Genomic DNA, 13,269 nt, shown 5'->3' with positions numbered 1-13,269 from the left:
TATTCTCACCTTTCATAGATGGAGGGCTTCTTGATTTCTTTCATCTTTGGTCAATGTCAAATAGGTGTGTTGATAGTTCGGTAAACTCAAAACAAGAAAAGAAAAAAAAAAAACTGTGGTGCTCATATTTTCATTCTTCTTAGAGAGAACTAACGCTATAGAAACAAGGGCGGACTTAATGCTCTTGTTCTTCTCGAAAAGTAGCACCCGCAGATGAAAGAGTGGACGAGCTCCTCCTGTTCGGACCATGGTATGGTATGCATGAAATAGAGATAGTTACAAAAACGTGACATGAAAATTATTCTTAGAGATGGTTACAAACTTGTGACATGAAAATTAGAATAATTTCTTGGATTATTATGCATTTTAATTTTCTTTCGATTGGTGAATTCAAATACCAAATCAATAGTTGGGAAAAAGCCATTTACTCACCGTGGCAACGGAACAGTGATTGTGCGATACTTGTTCTAATCTAGCAAACAAGTCACCCGTGTGAGATTCAGATTTTATGGGTAGTACTAGCGCATGCTTAAACCTTGGATCATGTTTGCGAGAAATGCTTTAAAAAATGTGAGTAGGGAAAATACGTTGAAAATAATTTTAGAGAAAGCAATGTTATAAACTAAAAGCGAATATATTATAACTACGGCTTTGTTAACATATGACTTGGGTAGAAAGAATTGACAACCCGTCACATTCCCTATAGTTTGTTTTGGGGTAAATACCCTGGCGAGTGGTGGCATGATTTTGGTGACTGATAATATACTCGTATTGACACAACAAGAATACTAAAGGTTCTATCTTACATGAAATGTAGTAAAAGGGGAAGTCTGCGATTATGGACAATACATCTTGGATAAGCATGATCGAGACATCCAACATCCGCTAAAAAATGTTCATGTCAAGTGTAGTTTATGAACAACTGACCCATAGCTTCATTTCAATGAATAATTCCATAAAATGAATTTATATAATAAGTCAGCAGCTTTTCTCGTCACGACGTATCATACCCTTAATTTTTTTTTTCAATACTCATCTTTTTTTTATTGGATATGTATTGGGATTGGATACCCCAACAAAAATATATTGTAAAATCTAGGATTTCCATTCAAAATTGGCACAACTACCCTCATACAATAAATAGTTGTTTCAAAATCACACTACCCATCATCACTTGATGAAAAGTAGCTGGTGAAAAATACTATTTAGAATCGAGTAGCAGAAAAACCAAAATATTTATGTTTCGAGAGTAATAATCCCTTAACTCATTATCAATTCAAGACGTAATGAGTCGTTAACAATTTTAAGAATCAAAATCTAAGAGTAAATTAAGACCCAGTCATATACTAGTTTATAAAGAAAGATTAAATATTTTGTGATATAAATTTATACAAACTCATTATATGTAGTACCTCCAAATTGATGGTTTGGACCAATCCGTTTGTAACCATTAAAAATTGAGTCGTATCAATAGTGTTCCTAATATAAGGCATTTAACCTTATCCGTATACCATATATTCCTTTAGTAATTTCCTAAACATGATTCTACTGTGCATGATCTAACATAGATTTTCATCATATCTGTAGATTGAAAACAAAAAGAATCAAATAATTATGAAATAATAAAATGTAAATAAAGTTGGTTCATGACAATTTCATTACCAATAATTTCTTGTATAATAATATCGATTCATGTTGTATCTTCAATTAAAAGGTCAAATATTTGAATCTTTCATTCTCGGTGACTAAATAAACCAAATAAATAAACCAAATTTACTTTGGTTAATGATATACTAAATTTTTAATAGCTAAATATTTTATCATAATTATGTTAGACAGAGATATATGGTCATCCAAACTTACATTTAGTTCTTAAATCGAGATGGAAACCTCATTCCCCTTTAAGAAAATGCACGGTTCATCTGTACTGTGTGGACTGCAATTGTCTAAGGTTAATCACTGTTAATTCAACTTCTCCAACACGAGTCCTTTTGACATAACATTCTCAGCCACTCAAAAGTCAAGAGTCTATAGGAACCAGACTATCTCTCTCTTGATATTTATACACAATATCTTAAAGTAGCATAGTGACCTTTTGGCATAAGATCCTTAGCCGCCGTTCAAGAGTCAAGACCCTACATGAACCGGGTTATCTCTCTCTTGATACTTAACAAAATGACTACTCGGAGTTCTTATTAGTGTACTCATGCAACAGCACTTACAACAGCTCATAGCTACTTTATGCATGGCGTAACGACATATACCTAACATATTCATATCAAATACAGGAAGAAAGAGAGCTACAAAGGGAAAGCAGGATAGAGAGGCAGTACGAAGGTGGGAGATAGTGAAAGAGGATAAACAGGAAGGGAGGGAGAGAGAGAGAGAGAGAGAGAGAGAGAGAGAGAGAGAGAGAGAGAGAGAGAGAGAGAGAGAGAGAGATGGCGAGGGAGGGAGAGAGACAGAGAGAGATATCATTTAACAGCTATTTCCTTATCTGTGAAGGCTAAGGTAAGGAGAAAGGAATGGATAAAACTATGTGAAAGACAAAGTGATCAACAATAAATTAGGCAGAAGAGATGAAGAGTACTATGAACTAAAATTACAACAGCCAATGGCCTGATTTGCCAGAAATTACAAACACATCATATACATACCTCCTAACAAAGAGATCCTCAACTCAGAAAAGGCAGAGGTTAGCTTTCCCTTTTTCTTCCTGTTCTTCAAAACTGATAAGATAAAACGAAATTCTAACTCCGTCGTGAAGTCGTCTCGACAATAATTTCGGTTAGCACAAGAGAAAGAAGAGAAGAGAAGAAGTATTGAGTCAACAACAAAGCAGCAGAAGTACAATCCCACCAAAAGTCCAAAGACAAAGTTAACTGTTACAAGAAATAAGACAGTATGCGCCATATCATCTCCATTTTTAAAATCCTCAACACCAATTAAGCATTAAGAATTCATCACTTACGCGTTTAATGCCGTTGTTAACTCATATACTCTGCAGCTGGGAAAACGAAATGCGAATGATCGACCCACTAAGCGAACTAGCGTGCTTGCAAACAAGAGCTTCAGTGGCCTGCTCCTCAGTGTCAAACATGATGAGTGCCTGTTTCTTCCCGTTCATCTCAAAGAGCTTGGTGTTGATGATCGGCCCGTGCTCCTCGAGGAGATTCACTATTTCTTCTTCAGTCACTTCCTGGGATAACGATGAAATGTGAATCATCTTTGTTGGGGAGCAGCAGTAGCGGTAGTTCTTTGCAGCATTTCGGTTAAAACGATTAAGATTTGAGTTAGCATATTCATGAGTGTCAGCCCCTTGTGTAATGTTAGGATGCTTTGAGAAGTTGACCTCCAATCTCTTGCCAAACAACATTGCTCCCTGCACAAAAATGCAAAATACTGTGAGGTATTTGTCACCCAAGAAACCAAAAGCCCTTTAACAAAACTAAATCTTCAATAGAGTTCAATAGAAAAAACAGCACAAACCAAATATATTTTGCATGTTTTAAGCTTTTGGGTCTCATAAACCCACCGCTAACAGATATTGTCCTCTTTAGACTTTTCCTTTCGGGCTTCCCTTCAAGGATTTCAAAACACGTCTACTAAAGAGAGGTTTCCACGCCCTTAGAAAGAATGTTTCATTCTCCTCCCCAACCAAGGTGGGATCTCACAATCCACCCCCCTTCGGAGCCCAACGTCCTTACCGGCACACCGCCTCGTGTCCCCCCCTTTCAGGGCTCAGCCTCCTCGCTAGCACATCGCCTAGTGTCTGGCTCTAATACCATTTGTAAAGGCCCAAGCCCACCGCTAGCAAATATTGTCTTCTTTGGGCTTTCTCTTTTGAGCTTCCCCTCAAGGTTTTTAAAAAGCGTCTACTAGGGAGAGATTTCCACACCCTTACAAAGAATGTTTCGTTCTCCTCTTCAACCGATGTGGGATCTCATATAGGGGAACCAATATAGGAGATACCAAAATAGGTGATCACATGTTCAAATTCCTATTATGTAACTTCTTCCTCAATATTTCTGCTTTTGGCTTGCAACTTAAGCTAAAGGCCTCGTGTATATAACGAGTTAAACATTGTCACAACTCCGTTATAAAAGATAAAAATAAATCTTTAGAAAATAAACCCCAATGCATGAGAGAAATGTAATAACACCAAACCTTCAAGAAGTGCACAGCTAATTCTGCCTGGAACCCATCTCCCATCTGAACAAGTGCATGATCAGGTTTATTCCGGAGAAGCTTAATTCTTGCAATGTTACCGTATATGGAGAAAAGGTTAAAAAGCTTGTCTTCATCTATTCTCTGTAAAAAAAATTAACAGTGGCGTCAAACATGAAAATATAAACTTGAGAAAGAGCTTAACAAAGAATAAAAAATTATTACTCACATCAGGATTCAGATTGGACACGAGGACTGTACACCTGTCGTTAGTCCCGCTAACACCAGGTGGCAAACCTCCTCCAAATGCAGCAGCAACAGCAGCCGCATTGGCCATCTAAAAGTCAAGTAAAAAAGACACATTATGAACATCAACAATAACACCCAATTCTGTAGACAAATTTCTAGATCTTAAATTAATTTAAGAATTCCCTGATGTGATCAACCATATTCATCAAAGGATCTGGTGGAAAGTACAATCAGTATAGTGTATGATTAATATATTATTCCAAAAGGAAAGGAATAATTCCTGATAATCAATGAATGATCTAATAGTAGCTTATATTCTTCTATCATCTCAACCATAGTTTGACAGGAACAATGCACACCTGTGGAAAGCCAACTGGAACCAAAGAAAAAGAAGAAAGAAAATCTAAGTATATGGTTTTCCTGAAAGAAAAAAAAGCATAAATACATGATGTGATATTATATATCAATTATGATGGAAAACTCCAGCACCTGGTCCTGCTCCAGATGCTTGAAGTGCATACATGCCTCCCGCATCACCATATCCAGGCTGCTGCACATCCAGATAAGAAAATTAAGGTTTCCCGAACGAGAAGGGCAGAGATTATAAGAATTTAATGTGTGGTGGTACATACTTGAGATGACCGGCCTTTTGGTTCAGAAGGCAGGCTAGGATTTGTGAAATCCCTGGACCGATATCAAGAAGAAATATTTATACAAATATAATCCACGATGCAAAAGGGAGAGAACTTATTGAGGATTAATTTTGCTACAAACCTTGAACGTTCATTGTTGTAGTTCACCTGTAACTCGTCAAGACTGCACAATGAAACCCATAATCTATAATTAACAAGTAAAGACAGAAAAAATCAGAAGCATATCATGATTGGTATAGAACCCACTTGGAGAACTGAATGTCAAGCTGACAGCAACCATCATATATATTGCGTCCCTACAAAGAGTAGCAAAAGGGTCCATCTTTCAAGTAAGTAAACCAGGATCAAGTTAGAAGTGACTGGTCGAACAGAAAGTAGAGGTTTACCTGTAGTGCAGTCCTAGCGGAAATAGCACATTGGCGAGTTTGATACTGTATGAGAGCCTGAAAACCTACATAAATGCAATTAAGATATTCATGCACAAGTCTAAAGACTCACTGAAAAATAAAAAAACGCTTCAAGTAAAAAGCAACAACGTATTTAGCAACAAGTTTTAGATGAAAGGCTTAATTTTGATTTGAGGACCCAATGCTTGCAGGTGCAAAATGAGTTAAAAAAAATTAAAAAATAAACGACTAACTCGAGAAGGGAAAAAAGAAAGACAAACAACTCCAATAGAACAGAATTTCAACATATCCATGCATAAAAGTGATGATATGAGAAAGGGGGAAGAAGAGAGAACTTAATCTAACCAGCTGACTTCTGAAATGTCACGATCTTCTCCACAAATCCATGTGGGAAAAACACTTGATGCAGCACTTCCACTGTAATGGGATATAGCATGTGATGGATTGTGACTAAGAGTATTCGATTTGGCTGCTCCAGAGAGTGACCAAGAGTATTCACATGGAGAAGGACGAGAGAAGGAAATAAATTGAGAAGAAAAAGAGATCCAAAAATATTATGCATGTTTTTTCTAAAATTATAGAGTACCAGCAATCTGACAAAGACGCCTAGCTAGGCGTTGGGTAATGGTTACTGGTTAGTAGTATAGTAGATACATTCACTAATACCAAAAGCTTTTGCTATTTAATTAAAATGAACTTAATCAACTCGTTCCTTTATTCCACTAGTTTCACATGGGGGCTCATTAATGAGCCCGACAAGTCTCAAGCTGTCAACAAGTATTTCACATGGGGAGGAAAAAACAATAGTGCATGAGTATGAAATTAGTATCACCATATTTGATTAGGTTCCATTTAAATTACATCATTATTATAGAGAGCAATCGATATTCAGAATTCAAAAACATAAAATGGAAATGATGCTTATGGTCAGACAATCAAATGTAGAAGTGGGTCTTCAACAAAACTTTTGATATTTATTCCAAGAAATGCATAAAAATTATCAGAATAATCATACAATACAAGAATATACCAACCTTACGAGGAACATTACATTAAAATATCATACATTTCAGATAAAAAAAGGGAGGGGAAGAAGGCAAATATAGTTGTCCTAAAATATATATAGTATACCATACTGTTAGAAGCAAGAGAGATTCCAGCATGATAAAAGGCTGAAAAATAATAATCTATCGAGCTTTCACAAATGTGAAAAAACTTAAAGTGGTATCACGAGTACTGACTGTTCAACACAAAAACTATGCGTTAACTCATTACATTGCATATTTATCGAGGTCCATTCCTACCCCAAGTCATTTCAGAGTTTCCATTATGTTAACTAAGCATTATCCTTTTAAAAGTCAGGTAAATAGCTACAAACCTCATCTCCTCGTCCTTGAGCATTCTGATCAGCAGTAGTTAGCTCTTGATGTGATGAAAACTGGACATAAACATTCCTCCCCCTGAAGAAAGGACAGAAAAGAGTTCAAACATCAGATGCCTCATTTAAAATTAAATTTGGAGGGAAAAAATGATAGTACTCACTTTATCTACAAGAGTAAGAAAAATAGACATTGCAATGGGACGATGATTGAAGAGATTCCTAATTCTATTGACTCGTGATCTAAGCACTTACCGAAAGAGCACCCCCTCTATCCCACAGTCCCCCTAAATATTAGCTGAGAATATCTCTTATTCCAGTACTCTTAGAATAAGCCCTACATACGTCAGTATCCTAACTACTTCACAGATGCACACGCACTATGCACCCTCTCCCTGTTCACTGTGTACTTTCACAATCAGAGAGTGTAACTATCCTGCCCCAAAAGAGCCACCTCGTCAGAAGCTTAAAGTTAGGACACATGCTCCCAAATTGCATCTTAGTTGAAGCATTCTCCCAAGTTGCGTCATAGATGAAACATCTTCCCAACAAATCAAAATTTTGTGGGTTCTCAAGTTCCCAGTGGCAGTTCATAGCCCCAACACTTCGGCAGGTTTAACACAGAATCATATCAGATGTGAGCTGAGGTGGTAAAGGAACTACTAGGAAAGTTTGGTCAGCAGCGTCAGCTGCCTTCATCAATTGAGGGAGTGTGTGAATAATTATTGGTATTATTAAGCATATTGAGAAACAACAGCAAGCCTTATTCAGATTGTTGTCTGTTTTTATGCTTCTAAGCCAAAGGAAATGCAACGCTACCATTATTGGGAACAAACATACAATAATATGCAGTGAGGCCAAGAAAACTATGCAACCCCTTAATGTTCCAAAAAGGAGGTCATTGTTCCACAGCAGCTACTTTGAAGGATCCACAATTACCCCTCTCAAAAATAGGGAAAACTGACAGCTTCTTCACATTTGCCACCAGCACTACCAATACGGTGGTTAGATGTCGCGCATGAGCATGTTTGAATACACTATACATATGAAACTCCATCCTTTTACCCCTCTCATGAGGCTAGTAACTTTTCATCTGTTGTCAAAAGAAAACTAAACTGACTATTCACAAATATGAAACATCCTTCAATCCACCTTAACTCCTCCGAAGGTTGAAAAACATTGCACTCCCACTATTACATCTAAGCTCCATAAGGGCAACGAGAAGTCCTTGATCTCTATGAGATCTGATGATGACAATATTACACCTTGGAAAATTCCCTACGAACCTATCTACTCCCTAGGACACAACTCATTTTCTTGCCCATGGACAATGGTAAGTCAAGCACCTCCACATGCTTGATGCAATTGAAATTATTTTTTGGATAAATGATAAGTACCCCGCTATTCGTGAATACTAGATCCTCCAATTTTCTAATCTGACTTTAAAGCTTTGTGGTTTTAGGCACATCCAATCTGACATAACGTTTAACATTAGTCCCCTTGCTCATTGTTCCCCAGTGGTAGACCGATCCTCCTCTAACTCAACTTCTTCTTGCACATAGTTGAAAACAACTATGCCAACTTTGCACGTTTCATACTCATTGCATGACCATCACCTACAGCTCCTTTAAATTGATGCCAAGAGAAGTTTAGGCATAAATCATAGTCTTGAGCTTCATACAAGTCGAACTTCTTATTTTAGTGGACATATCATCTGGGCAGCATCATTCTAGGTCTAAACTAGGGTAAATAACCAACCAAGCAAGTCCAAATCCAAGTAAATAATTTCTCATACCTCTCTAAATTTTCTCACTAACCCCAACTAAAATTTTGAAGAGAGACATGAAATAACTTGGAAACACGTTTATCACCAATGGAATAAGGGTAAGCATTCTCCCTTTAGAGAAGAATACCTTCTTCTAAGCAGATAATCGCTTTTAAACCTTTTCCACCAAAAGATCCCGAAAATCCTCACACTTTAGGTTACTATCTAAGGCAACCCCAATTGAAAAGAAGGGAATTGACCCACCTCACAACCCAGTAAAGAAGCCTAGATAGAACCTTACCTTGGAGGGGCAACCGTTTAAGCCAATAATAGAATTCTTTCCTCGATTAAGTTCGAGGCTAGACATCACTTCAAAGAAAGACAAAAACATATTATGATAAACTAAGGCCTTTTCCTCACCTAAACAAAAAAATAATGTTGTCAGCAAACTTAAGATGAGAAGGATGAACCAACTCCCTGGCCATCTTAAACCTTTCAATCCCCCCCCCCCTCCCTTTCAAACTAATCTACTTAGGACATCGACCACTAAAACGAGGGGGGGGGGGGGGGGGGAAGGCGACAAAGGACCTCGTTGTTCGAGTCCCCTGATGGAAAAGATCTTACTCCTTAACATCCCATTGACAGATATAGACAAAATTAACAGACCTAATATAATTTCACATCCAAGCCCTCCAGTTGTACCGAATTGGTATCTAATCTTGTTTTCATCCTTTTTTAAGAAAATAGAGATTTTCATTGACGAAATTAAAATTTATTACAAGAGTACCAACATATTAACACAACCCAAAATTGATGAAATTACACAACTCTGAACCCAATAAACTTGAGAAAACACTAAACTGAAGGAGAAAAAACTACCATGAACTTTCCAGATAACAACAGTCTAACTTCAGTCATTGCAACTTCTCCAAAAAAAAAATAATAAGAAGAAGAAGATTAAAATTACAAATAAATAATAAACAAAATCCTTGCAACTTCAGGAACAGATCAAATGACAGCATCAAAACTTGGAACCAAGACTTCAACTTCTGAAACATCAAAACTCTCTACCATCTAGTTAATTAAACCACTACCTAGAACAATATAACTCTGGTAAGGTAACACAATAGAGAACTTTTGTTGCTTACTAGAGCGAGCAAGATACAGAGTGGTGAGTGAAGAGATTCAGGGGATCCTAGACTTTCCTCTGAGGTGAGATCTAAGCAACTCCTTTCACTACCATAGTCCTTCCCAAACACTAGCTAAGATCGCAAACTTACTTGAGCACCGTCAGTGACAAAATTATAATAGGACCCACATATTTTGGCATCCTAACTATTTAACAGTTGCACTCTCCACTCTTCATGCCATATACCATTGCAAACTATGGTAATGCTAACAACAAAAAAGGGCCAATTAAATTCGCAGGGATAAATTTTAACGACATAAATACCTAATGCTAGGTTGAACATTTGCAAAGAACTGCAAAGCGTTAACTGCTGAGGGGACATCTTGCATCTGGATAAGAGCCTGAATTCATGACATAACAAAACAATGAATATTCCACATTAGCTCACATATAGAACAACCTCAAACATGCCACTGTATCAAAGTGAAGTCAAACCTGATTTTTAGCACGAAGCATCACAAGCTTGGTTATGACACCAAATGGCTGGAATAGCTGAAGCAAATCGTTCTGCATGGATGTAAAAGAGTACGGATTCAGAGAATAAATCAGGAAATATGAGACGTTCAAAAGATACACACATTAAGTCGTTAATAATACAAATAAAAGTTGAAGTGAAGATATCACAATATAGAACCACCCTTCAATAGAGTTCGAAATACCCCCTTTGGTGAACCAAAATTAAAGATAAAAAAATATTTGTGGGAGTATTTGTTTTGCAAGAATGAAAATATAATCGTCCTGAGATTGCAACAGTGCTATTGAATTTATTTCATAAATGCAACAAAAGTTTCCCACTAGCTTCCCAAGATTTACAGACTCATCGAGGATAAATGCACCAAGTATGCATTGGGGAACTCTGGCTAAAATAGTACAAATGAGGTGGTCGGGGGATCGACCCTTCTACGCACATTACCTCGTTTGTATCATTTATCCTCGATAAGGAACTACTTGGTGGAATATGTGTTGCCTAATTCTTGTTTCCCTCCTCTCATTGATAGGGGAATTTTGTTATAGTCCGAAGAGAAAGGATGCTTAAATTTGGAGTTTTGTCCTTATATGACTTTCCTAGCAAATCTTTCTATCACCACCTAGTCAATCTTTATCCCTCAAGTGTTGTCTAGGTGAAAATTTCAAAAAAAAGGTTCATTCTCAAGTGGTGTCTATCAAAAAAAAAATGGTTGATTTTTTGTGTGGGAGGTGTTCCACAGAACGTCAACACCTAGGATAGCATTGCGAGAGTTGTGCAAATTGAAAGGGTTGTTGTATTGTATTCTTCGTAGACGAGTGGCTGAGGACATTAATTATACTCTTTGGAGTTGTGATTTAGCCCATGTTATTTGGAGTTGCTTCTTCAAGGAGTTTGGCTTGAACCTAAATAGACATAAGAGTTGCAGAGTGATGATCAAGGAGTTTCTTCTTCGCACTCCTTGTGAGAAGGGAAAAGGAAGATTTTTGTGACAACTAATGTTCATTATTAGGTGGAATCTTTGGGGGAGAGGAATAATAGAGTCCTTAAAGGACTTGAGAGGTCTTGGAGTAACGTTTGGGCTCTTATTATGTACAACATGACTTTGTGAGCTTCGATGACTATGTCGTTTGGCAACTAGCCGTTAGGTCTTATATGGCCTATTTGGAGGCCCTTTCTTTAAGTTGCCTCTTTCTTTTGTGGAGGTTCTTTCTTTATGTTGCCACTTTCTTTTGTGGGCTCATTTTCTTCTATGTCCTCGTATTTTTTTTTTTCTTTTTTTTCAAATAACAATTTGGTTATTTAACAAATAAAAAAGGATGTATAATTATGTATAACTAGGAGTTGTTTGGTAATTTTGTTTGAATTTATTAATTGTGATAGTTAGTTCTAGATGGTTTAGCAGGCTTAAATGCTCTAGAAATAGAGATATCTCACACTAATATAACTGTTCGACATTAGTAATGTTTTGGTGGAGAGTTCTTGATGATTTCTTTCCTTGGCTTCTTAGCTGTATCAATTTTGGTATCGGAGCCCAATTTTCGTGAGGATTGAAGGAAAATAGAAAAACTAGAGAAGCTGGATGGAGATTTTCAAATCAACAAAATAAGTGGCTTCAGAACAACATTCACAACTTCACAATGTTGTGAGCTAGAGGACAGGAATTGATGTAGCATAGTCTGTGTGTAATTAGGAACAGTGTATTTAACGCTCGAGGTGTGGTACACTAAAGTACAATAGCCCACTGGGGTTTAAGCGCGAGGCACCAAAAGAAAGAAGCAGGCTCTTTTTATAAGGCTTACAATATAAAAAAAAAATGTAACTAAATTTTTTATATGTAAATAGAGAAAAAAAATGAATATCTTATACTAATCTTCATGTGTTTCTTCCTTAGAAGTTTAGTTCGATTAGCAGACTTGAATTCTCTAAGGGCCAATCTCTTGCATTACTACACTTACAAACATTAGTAACGATTCTGGTTGAAAATTCTTGGAGACTTCTCTCCTTTGATGCTTGGTTGCATCATAACATAAATGAAATTGCACTTGCAACTTAAGAACTTCTAACACAATATACAGTGCTCCTTAATTCTTGTACCCATTAAATTGCAATAGTTTCTATAGTAATAATTGGAGATAATGGATGTAAAATTATATCAAAAGCAATCATTTTTACAAGGTAGCTTAGCAAGTGAAGCATGGACTAGCATGCAGCATGGCAACAGCTCATCTACCAATATACATTTCAAGAGATTATTTCAAATTACAAAGCTATCAATTGAACTTGAGAGGGATAGAGAGAGAGAGATATGAACCTCCGATATTTCATGGCCAACATTCCGGACGTGAATAACCTTTGAGGGTTCAGTCATCCTCAACTGCTTGCAGCAAAAAAAAAAACAAACACCCAAATTAGCATTTCCAGAGGCTTACAAGACCAACTCAACCATTCTAAATGAAAGCAAAGAAATTAAGCTTCAATAAGGGTTGGCAATCCCAGTTTACCAGAGATTAATTTAAATAAACAATGAACAGTGATTGTCCTGCCGCAATGCAGGCTTTGAAACCCAAAAACAAAAAGAATTTGACCAATCACAAACCAGAAGCCCAAAATCCCAAAATTAGAGAAAACTCAAATCAGAGTACCATAAAGAGTTCATAATTCAATCAATAAACAGTCAATGTTCATACAAAACAAGCAAAAACAGGAGCACCAAAGGTCAAAAAACCCTAGACTACTTCTTCGAAACAGCAATCCCAGCAAAAATTAAACGAGTAGATGAACAAGAAAAAAAAAAACACTTCGTTGTTCTTGTGTTCATAGTATCTTCAAAGTAGCAAGAAATCGAAGCAAAATGGAAAGAAGGCTTGCCTGAGAGGAGAGAGAGAGAGAGAGGAGAGAGAGAAAAAGAGGCGAAAATGGAAGAGAAGGGAATCAGAGACTCAGAAGCGAAGGAATAGATCGACTGCCTCGCGCATAATACTGCTACCGTTGC

General features: G+C 36.9%; 1 protein-coding gene across 3 annotated transcripts; it reads right to left on the bottom strand.

Moving 5' to 3' along the window:
• Nucleotides 1-2,733: 2,733 nt before the first annotated feature.
• LOC111796565 (polypyrimidine tract-binding protein homolog 3) lies at nucleotides 2,734-13,269 on the bottom strand. 3 transcript variants are annotated; one of them, XM_023679239.2, is made up of 15 exons: nucleotides 13,146-13,269; nucleotides 12,589-12,651; nucleotides 10,244-10,315; nucleotides 10,073-10,149; nucleotides 6,855-6,936; nucleotides 5,822-5,945; nucleotides 5,456-5,520; nucleotides 5,316-5,365; nucleotides 5,191-5,232; nucleotides 5,049-5,100; nucleotides 4,906-4,966; nucleotides 4,776-4,789; nucleotides 4,397-4,504; nucleotides 4,168-4,311; nucleotides 2,734-3,382 (listed from the first exon to the last, which is right to left on the bottom strand). In XM_023679239.2, exons 2-15 carry the CDS (start codon nucleotides 12,643-12,645, stop codon nucleotides 2,993-2,995), a joined length of 1,338 nt encoding a protein of 445 aa, XP_023535007.1. In that variant the 5' UTR covers nucleotides 12,646-12,651; nucleotides 13,146-13,269; the 3' UTR covers nucleotides 2,734-2,992. The 3 variants fall into 3 exon arrangements, with proteins under 3 accessions (XP_023535007.1, XP_023535008.1, XP_086980966.1); XM_023679240.2 differs by having other exon boundaries at nucleotides 4,906-4,963; XM_087124840.1 differs by having other exon boundaries at nucleotides 12,589-12,654; nucleotides 13,166-13,246.

This window comes from Cucurbita pepo, chromosome 6 (genome assembly GCF_057944985.1).
Source record: "Cucurbita pepo subsp. pepo isolate OVF chromosome 6, ASM5794498v1, whole genome shotgun sequence".
In the NCBI taxonomy this organism is placed as follows: Eukaryota; Viridiplantae; Streptophyta; class Magnoliopsida; order Cucurbitales; family Cucurbitaceae; genus Cucurbita; species Cucurbita pepo.
This window is presented reverse-complemented; position numbering and strand designations above follow the sequence as displayed.

What these genes read in the sequence shown, in the direction of transcription:
- LOC111796565 (XM_023679239.2), bottom strand. Translation starts at nt 12,645, where the DNA reads ATGACTGAACCCTCAAAGGTTATTCACGTCCGGAATGTTGGCCATGAA. An exon ending in CCGCTAGGACTGCACTACAG is followed by an intron (nt 5,366 to 5,455) that starts GTAAACCTCTAC and finishes TACTCTTTGTAG; the next exon opens with GGACGCAATATATATGATGG. An exon ending in CTTGACATTCAGTTCTCCAA is followed by an intron (nt 5,233 to 5,315) that starts GTGGGTTCTATA and finishes TTCATTGTGCAG; the next exon opens with TCTTGACGAGTTACAGGTGA.